Here is a 9,424-nt window from a genome sequence, read left to right as displayed (position 1 = left end):
CATAATTTTTTGAGATCTATACGCTGGAATGATTATTTTTTAGTATTGAAAAGTGAAAATAACAATAGAAATTAAATAACATCATCCACAGAAATAAAATATGTCAAATGTAGCACAAGGAAGCATTTTTTGGAATTTTTTTTGACCAAGTCCCCTCTGGGTACTTGCCAGCGCATTCGTCTCAAAAAGTTATGTGGAATAAAAAAATAGCTGATTCGGGCACCCGAGGCCAAAGTTATGATCTTCTGAAGTTTTATCATAAAATATCTCAAATTTAGTGCCACATTAGGTCTTGTAATACCACAAAGTCTCTCCTCAAGCCCAATATTAAGAGTATATGATCATAAAAACTCATTTGATCCAAAAAAATCTAGTGAAAAAGTTTACATGGCTTCTTTCATTAGTGTAATCGATTACCATATACTGGTGTAATCGTTTACATCAATTAGTCATGATGTAATCGATTATATGGATATTGTAATTGTTTACATAGTTCAATCAATGACCAAACAGGGACACATTGAAATATAGTTTTGCCGCGAGGGAAAAGTATTAATTTTTAATTTAATTAGTGACAAAAAGGTAAAAAAAAAAAAAGCCATCTCTCTTACGTTGCTCTATAGACAAGAAACACTTCTTGTTCAGCAAGCCAGAACAGATATCATTATTTAATTAGGAAACGGGTTAGCAAATAGGCTTCCCTCGTCCTCACCTAAATGGTGTATCTTACTTACCACACCATTCACCATTTCACCTTATGCATGACATGAATCCTCTAGAGATCGGAAGTGATGGATTCTCACATACCATAGATTTTCTTTGTAATAATCATAACTTTCATAATTTTTGTAGTAATAATCATCCATCCTTATTCACAATGGATTACTTCGTATTACACGTTACGGTTCAAGAGTCTCAACTGAAGAACCAGTGTGTCAAGTGTATACACGCCGCCCGCCCCCTTGGCATGGCTCCACCACCTCATCTTCTACGTCTTTTTCTTTTTTTTGTTGTTGTAAGTACATACATCTTCTACGTCTTCAACACTGGATTTAACGCTACTTCCAATTCCATGCAACTGTGGTCCACATTTTCTATCATGTGGCTACCCTTTATTTTCTTTTTGTGTAATACCTAAATTTAATTATTGAAGCCTCGTGACTCGTTTGATTTGTTGACAAATAAATAAATAAAGAATAAAGTATCTTTTGATCATTAACAAAAATTATGGGCCCATTTTAATTTTTTAGAGAAAAAAAATTACTTGTGATTTCTCTAAAATTTAAAATAGACTCAGTTGATCAAAATTGTAATCTATCTGAAATTCAAAAAAAGACTCACGATAGTTTTCTCAAAAGGACTAATATGGATTTTTTTGAATTTCAGAAGAATCAAAAGTCAATTTTTTTAAGAAATTAAATTGATTCCCATAATATTTATTGAAAACCCAAAATATACTTTACTGGTAAATAAAACTGTATAGTTGAATCGTTTCATTTTAAATTTTAAAAAATTAACAACTTTTTTGATAAAAAAAAATTATTTATTGAGAATAAACTCTTCACAAAGATGAAACAATTTCAAGGCCTTGAATGACACATGTCAAAACCTGGGGTCCATATGTATCTGGGAATGGTTTAATATCTGATTTTGTACTTGGAATATTGAGGGCCTGTGGCCCACACGTTACCATCTGTTGTCGTCCCTCTGCAAAATGTTCATGTTTCACATCTATTTCTATTTGAGTATCAATTTTCCCAATGCTCTTTTCCTTAATTATGCTTCTCTCTCCTCTTCTTATTTATTTAATTTTTTTTTTTCAAAACGAGTTAAAGTTTTTCATATATCAGATCTTAAAATTATATTCAAGAGAAGGCTATAATGTGGATCTTAATTGGTTTGTATAAGTGATTATTTTTTTTTAGATACCATGGACTGGATGATCTATCTTCGAAATTCTAATAAGTTGACTAATCCGATTTTAAATTTGAATATATTGACTAGATTCTTCCTTCTTTGTATATGAATATAAGAGTACTCATACTCCTCGTACTCCCAAAGATAATTTCCTCTCTTTTGTCTTATATATTCTAAGTTTTTAATCATTAGTATATATAAACCTTCAAATTATTATAATTAATTGGAATAAAAACATGTCTTCATTTAATCTTACAAAATATTACCTAGACCAAATGATGAGAATATTTTATTTTACTAAGATTTATTTTAAATTTTAATTTTTTAAATTAATTAGGCAGATCTTTTTCTATAAATTTGTATTTTTTTATTTTAATATATATTTTTTAGATTATAATTAAATTAATTATACATTTTTTCTTGAATATTTTTTAAATATTAAAATTTTCATATAATGAACGGATATTCGCGTACACACACGTACATATATTAGAGTTAAAAGCCTAAACTGAGTCATCTACTCAATTGCCTACTCAGAAAAGAAATATTTCACGAAATTAAGTACTTTACACTTTACAGAGATTCCTCACCTTATTAGTCTCCTACTACGACTAATACAAAAATCACTGCCTTTACAATCGCACATACACATATGGTTAATGATCAAGAGTTGAAACTATTATAAGTTATAACTCGTGCCATATATATCGCACATTAGAAAAGAAACAAATATTCTTAAAAGTTTTTTTTTTTTTTTTTTCCATTTTGTTGGTAAAAGCGAGAGAAGAAAAATATGAACGAGTCACATTCTAGATTAGATAACATATATGCAATGCAACATGTAATAGAAGTGAAGTCGTCGAATTAGGGTTTAGTTGTTTTCAAGAGGACACCACATGAAGGATTGGTATTCAATCACAAGAGGGTGGAATGTGTGGAATTCCTTGTCTCTGTAATTCACTCAGAACACTATCAAGCGCTGGAGCCTTCAGTCCAAGAGGCAGTGGAAGCCATGGTTTTGATAGAACATCTCCAAGAGCTGCATCTATGCTCTCCTTTGACTGTCAAATTGAAATAAAATAATATACAAATTAATTAATTATGTAATTCCACTCTTCATGAAATATGCATAATTGCATATGTAGTACGTTTATATCCTACAACACTGTGCAATCATAATGGGTCCATTTGATGGGCATTTTTTAATGAATGTTTTTTTCCCGAAATAAAAGTGCTTTTTTTTTTGGTTTCCCAAATAAAAGTGCTTTTTATTTCAGGTGTGTTATGCAGCTTTCGAAAAATACAAAAGTTAAAAAAAAATCGCCAAAAATTTATTTATTTTGCTTTTGAAATAGGCTTGCTTTAATGTTTCTAAAGTTATCTACATTCGCTCCAAAAACGATGTCGTTTTGGGTTGAAAAATTAAAAAATTATAATGAAAAGACTATTATCCCTGAAATAAATTATAATTACAAAAATACTTTGATTCCTGCCTCAAAACGATATCATTGTGGGCTCAATGTAGATAAGTTATATACATTGACCGTAGAAAAAGCGAACCCATTGAAATAAGCCAAAATAGTTGTTTTTACTTAAAAGTGTTTTTTTTTTTTTGATAACAACTTAAAAGTGTTTTATGTAAAAAATAAAAGTGTTTTTTTAGATATTTCAAATTCAAAATAGCTCTTATTTTTTTAAAATATCCTTTTAAAAAATAATTAATTTTTTAAAGCCTATCAAAATAAACTTCTACTATTATGTGCATTTCATTGGCTTAACTGCTGGTATAATTAGTTTCTTGACTTCAGTTGTTAAATAAATTATGAAAAATGAAACATGAAGCTACTGCAATGAGAACCAACGTAACTTTCTATTTAGGGTTTTATAAGAGTTATATTGTAGAAAAAGTGATTGTGTAATGTTATAGAGATTCGTTTTACGTGCCATAGTTTTTTTTTTTCTTTTTTCTTCTAAAAGTGTGGGATCCACAAAATGTTGTGTGTGTAGGAAAGTTTGTTGTGTCATGTTAAATGACAAATGTTAACCCCTTCTATTTGTAGACACATGCAGATGAACAAAGATATAAGTGTCGTTTTGGGGTAATTGACTGTTGTGCCCCTGTAATAATTTTTTTTTACCATTTTGCCCCCCTTTAAATTATTTATTAACTTTAACATTTTATCAAATGCATATATCAATATGCCCCAGTTTGATCACATTGACCACCAGTTAAGTCATTTAAAGTCAGTGGGCAACTCAAATATCTTTTATTCAAACCAAGTTCTAATGTTTTGAATATGTATAAATGAACATAGGATGGGCGCTTGTGAGTCCTTTACAATAGAGGACGGTCCTCATACAATTTAAGGTGTCAAAACATGATTTTTTTTGTTAATTTTCAATATAACTTGTAAAATTGGCTTCATTTTTTATTTATTCATGCTTATTATGTAATGCACACACATATTTAAACTTTATATATGGGTTCGAGGCTCCAAAACAATTGAGGATAATTTCTTTTTATACCCCCTAAACTAAATTTTATGTACATATTTTTGTTTATGTGATATTGTATTTAAAGATTTATACCCATATACTTTATCACTCCCAAAACGCATTAAGGAAACATTTTTTTGAAAATTTTTTTTGGCCAAATCCCCTCATAGAATTTGTTATCGCGTAGATTTTGAAAAGTTATATAAAATATAAAAAAACCCGATTGGGACAACCGAGCCACAAATTATGCCCATCCAAAGTTTACAAAATTTTAGTGTATAAAGAGTTTGGACGAGGATTGTTCTCAATTATTTTAGACCCGCAACCTCTCATCGTAAGTCTATTTATACATGTAAAAAAATTAGAACTTAGTTTGACTAAAAAATATTTATAGATCTAAATTTGAGTTCTCCACTTGCCTAAGTTAATTACTCGAGTACATGAGGCAGTTACTCAATTGGTAAACGTGATTAAACTGAGAGATATTGACATATAATTTGTAAAGAGGGTCAAAATGATAATTTAAAAAAAAAAGACAAGGACATAAGAGTCAGTCAACCGTGATTTTGAACAAAGAGGGAGAAAATACTTGCACAAGTTATATGACGTATTTGCACAATCTAGTACTGATTCATTTTATAAAAAGTCATTAATAAAAAGTTACAATTAGACTTAGATTGTTATATATACGGCTATCAAAATGTAAGTTTGTACAAGTGTAGTTACTTAAAAGGAAATTTCTCAAATAAAACTTAATATGTACACATGCAAACATGTTTGAATGTGGGAGGAAAGGAAATGAAACAAGAGGAGAGATTATGAGAAAAATTACCGGATGGAAATCGAAGAGGGGCACGGGACCAGGTACGCCATTGATGGGATCTGCTTTGCAAATGGCAAGGGGTGGGATGCCAGCGACAGGTGGACATCCAAATCTCTGCATGTTATTTGTATTATATGATTTAGTGAGTGAGCCAAACTTATACTATACCATAGTTTGTGGTTGTGGTTGTGAGTATATATGACAATAATTATCTATGGGAATGTTGTTTGTAAAAGGATCCAAAACTCAAAGGAGAAAGAAGACAACTTGCGTGGCTCCAAAACAGTAAGGTGAATGAATGAATTGTTACCGTTGTTGTCAGAGGTTGTGCAAAACAAGGTGTTCCTGCTGGGATTAGTTCGTTTGGGGCCTGTTTCAAAAAGGTATATTAATATGAGTGTTTAGGGGGGGAAAAAAACTTGACTAAGTATGAGTTTTTTATTTTTTTATTTTAAAAAATAATAATAACCATAACTGGTATTATAATTATAATTTAATTTTGATATATTTTTTTATAACGGCGATATTAAAATTCGAACCTATAATCTCATTCAAATTCTTCACTACTAACTTACACTTAGATAACTTATTTTGATATATTCATAATCAGTCAGATTTAAACTCCGTTATTTATGGGCTTGATTTTTTCCGAAAATCTTAAATTGTTTCATGTGACATAAAATTGTGTGAAATGATCTCACTCAAGACAAATTAATAGTTTTTTTTTTTTATTATTATTATCAAACCTGGCGTATTTTTTTAACAATTAATTTATTTATAAACAGTTGACCCGTAACCTCAATTATAATACGAGAGTATTAGTAGTTTAGAGAGTTAACCTGCTGGTGCTGCAGGACATGCCAAAATGAAGGGTCTTGAGGTGGTGGTGGTGGAGGAGCTGCTGCTGGTGCCCATGAGAGCGGTGGTGGTGACGGAGAATGTGGTAGACTTTTAGGCCACATGTGCATAAAGGAGTGGTGCATGGAGGGATGACCCCATACATGTAGGGGTCTAAAATGGTGCATTGGAGTCATGGGAGGGAAACCCATGGTGGGTGCAAGCCAAGGGCTAACATCTCTCTTCCCTTCTCCTCCAACTGCAGCTGCTACACCATATGATTGTCTCCTTTGACTCCAATTTGCTGCTTCAGCTTCACGCGCTAGCAAATGTTTTCTATGGGATCTATATTTCTGCATTCAAAAACCTACATACTTAAGAACTCTGCCCTTAAATTCTATAAAGTTATTGATGTACCTTCACTTATCGTCTTCAGTTAAATCAGCACAAGGTAAAATAAAAAAATAGATATGTATAATATTCATACTTCAAGCTCAAAAGATTCTCACTGCTTGAAAAAGTATGTTAGAGAAATATAATATAAAATTAATATATACTAATCACTTAATAACTTCAGTCAGCCCTTGGGTTAAGATGGTTGCTTATCAAATTTTACTCGTACATTTAATGAGTTTCCAAGAAAAAAAGAAAGAAAAAAGAAGTGGAACAAATTAACTACAATCAACAATAAGCATAATATTATTTCAATTTTAATTTCTCTTATTAGAATTTTCTGAACCTTAGTGCTTGAAATTGATATAAAGATAGAAAATCAATAGAAAGAGAAAAAGTTGGAGGATTTACTTGAAGGTGGCTAGCAATGTTATGGCGAGTGAGACAATCAATTCCCATAATCTCCAGAATCCTCGAAGGCACAGCCTTATCCATTCCTAGCTGTTCCACAGCTTGCACGAATCGCCTATGCAATTCTGGGGTCCAATCAACCTACACACAAGCCAATTCAAACACACACACACCCCATCAGATAGTACTACATCAAATCGCAATCCCACAAACACTTTAACAATATATCTCAATCTTCTAATAACACTCTTCCGCGCTAGCTGTTTCCCCCACTCTCTCTTTCTCTCTCTCCACAACTTAGGGTACCCGTGACTTCTTTTGACACTCAGAAACTTTGTCGAGACCCATAATTGAGATAGAGACTGAACCTTAAGGATTATAGCTTATAGTTGCACATGAGCTTCAATAAAACCAATAATAATTATTCCTCAAGAGATAAGGAGCATGTTTCATTTGAACTCGGTTAGTATACCTAGTCAAACCTTTTTGGTCCATGCCAATAGTGAATTGGGTTCGATTCATAAGAATCTCTTTTTCTAGGGAATATATAATCTTACCGTAAATTCTCACAAAGGTTTGTGATCTTTCTGAGTGTAAAAAAAAACATGTCTTTCACTAATCTAAACTTTTATATATCAAAAAAAAAAAAGAGAGAGGAGAATTTTGTGTTGAAGTGCTAAGAGTAGAGAAAATAATGTTAGTAGAAATAACTAATTGTGTTTATGGAATTCTTCTTTCGGAAAAAATAAATAAAATAAAGCACTTATTGAGAAAAAAGAGTTTAAACTATCAAGCTAGGAAGCAAATTACCTTGACTTTTCTCTTCCCTTGAGGATTCTTTGATTGAGCTGAAGATTTTCTTCCTTTTGCACCATCCTTTGGGGAAGGATTCACCTCAACGGATTCATCTCTTTTGCTCACTATCTCCTCCCCTAGGGTTGACCCCGAACGTTGACCCGAACCACAACAAGTCTTATCTTCATCTTCATTCTTCGAACTAGTTCTATTCTGTTCATCACTACCTTTGCTGTTTTCCACCGAAACCGACGAGTTCATCTCCGATTCCTCGCCGCCGCTGACGGAGGAGAACTCGGCGAACATCTCAGTGTCCATCTCCAAATCCGGCAAGACATCGCCTTCGACGTCGACACCAACAAAGAGGTCATCAAAGTCAATGATTTCCAATAAGTTCCCATCTGAAAAGTCACCAAAATCATGGGTTGCGGTTCCCATCGAAAAACTCTCCATCTCTCCTTTGTTTTCATCTTTGGTGCTCCTCAAAGGTGACACCGCGAGCATCAATTCTAGAATCACGCTCTAAAATGAAGTTTCAGCCTTCAAATAATTAACAATGAAACGGGAAATTAATTAAACTCCAATAATATGCATGCACAGCAAAACTGAGGTTTATAATTGTTGCCTGTGAATGTGAAGGGAGTGGGGTTAAGAGAGGTAGAATGAGTGCTCATATAATGGGGTTGGTGTGTGTTCGTGGGATTTGTATCGTCTCGTATTAAAAAAATAATCACTTGATCATGTTATTTGATCACAACCATTCATTGATGATAAAGTATAAAAGAAAAATATATATAATTTTAAGAAAAATAATTATAATAAAATAACATGCCCGCGTTGTCACTTTTTCTTATAAGATTATCCAACTCCGTGTGTGGTTTTTGTTTCCTTTTTTGGAAGTGACAGAGAGATTGAATCTCGACCACAACTTTGGTCGAATTTTTAAAAGAGATTTGTAATTACGTTTTTCGTTTGGGAGTGTGCCACTTGCATGGTGTTTGTGGATGGCCGTTTCTTTTGATTCATCAATGTTTTTTCTTTTTGGGAAATTCAGAAATGCTTGTGAGATTTTTTTGTAATTATTAGACTTTGGATATACACATAATGAAGAGAGAGAACAAGTATGTCTGATATGAGCAGTAGTACAACAGACTGTGCAGTGAAAATGAGAGGTTATGTTACGGATGTTGGTAAGGGCAAACAATTGACCACTGTATGATGTCACATAATTGGAAAGCTCAGGTTGGAGAAACTGTTGATTACATGGCTTCTTAACTCAACTTAATAGCTAGGCACATCCCACTTCCAATGCTTTGTGATATTGAAATTAGGATTTGGTTTTAGCTAGCATCAACGAGAAATTATGCATAGTAAATTAGCTTATATATCTTCATGAAAAAATTGTTACATTGGTACAACTTAGAGAATAATTTTGTTTAAGATTTGAAAAAACTTAAATGTGCTGCAATTTACTAGTTTAACTGGACCAAATCCTTTGTAATACATATAATATTCAAAAGAAAAAAAAAAATTCAATTTGTATTCTTTTCTTTCTTTTGGGGGTTTTCAAAATGTATTCTTATTTTCTATTTTAAAAACAAAATATAGAGAACAAGTTTTCAAAACAATTAGATAAAAAAAACTAACCAAGGAAGTCTTATTTTATGTTTTAGTACTTTAAAACAATTTAAACAGACGCTTTCGCATTTTCATTTCTTTTAATCGTGTTTTGTAGTGTTTGGGTCACGTTGC

General features: G+C 32.0%; 1 protein-coding gene across 2 annotated transcripts; it reads right to left on the bottom strand.

Moving 5' to 3' along the window:
- Positions 1–2,506: 2,506 nt before the first annotated feature.
- On the bottom strand, positions 2,507–8,369 carry LOC133299589 (transcription activator GLK1-like). 2 transcript variants are annotated; one of them, XM_061499058.1, is made up of 6 exons: positions 7,688–8,369; positions 6,878–7,018; positions 6,076–6,426; positions 5,547–5,606; positions 5,246–5,350; positions 2,507–2,978 (listed from the first exon to the last, which is right to left on the bottom strand). In XM_061499058.1, the coding sequence occupies exons 1-6, from the start codon at positions 8,174–8,176 to the stop codon at positions 2,829–2,831; spliced, it is 1,296 nt and encodes a 431-aa protein (XP_061355042.1). In that variant the 5' UTR covers positions 8,177–8,369; the 3' UTR covers positions 2,507–2,828. The 2 variants fall into 2 exon arrangements, with proteins under 2 accessions (XP_061355042.1, XP_061355043.1); XM_061499059.1 differs by lacking the exon at positions 5,547–5,606.
- Positions 8,370–9,424: the final 1,055 nt, after the last annotated feature.

Source organism: Gastrolobium bilobum, unplaced genomic scaffold (assembly GCF_033153095.1).
Source record: "Gastrolobium bilobum isolate Gb01-03AN ecotype WA unplaced genomic scaffold, APGP_CSIRO_Gbil_v1 utg4866, whole genome shotgun sequence".
NCBI lineage: Eukaryota > Viridiplantae > Streptophyta > Magnoliopsida > Fabales > Fabaceae > Gastrolobium > Gastrolobium bilobum.
This window is presented reverse-complemented; position numbering and strand designations above follow the sequence as displayed.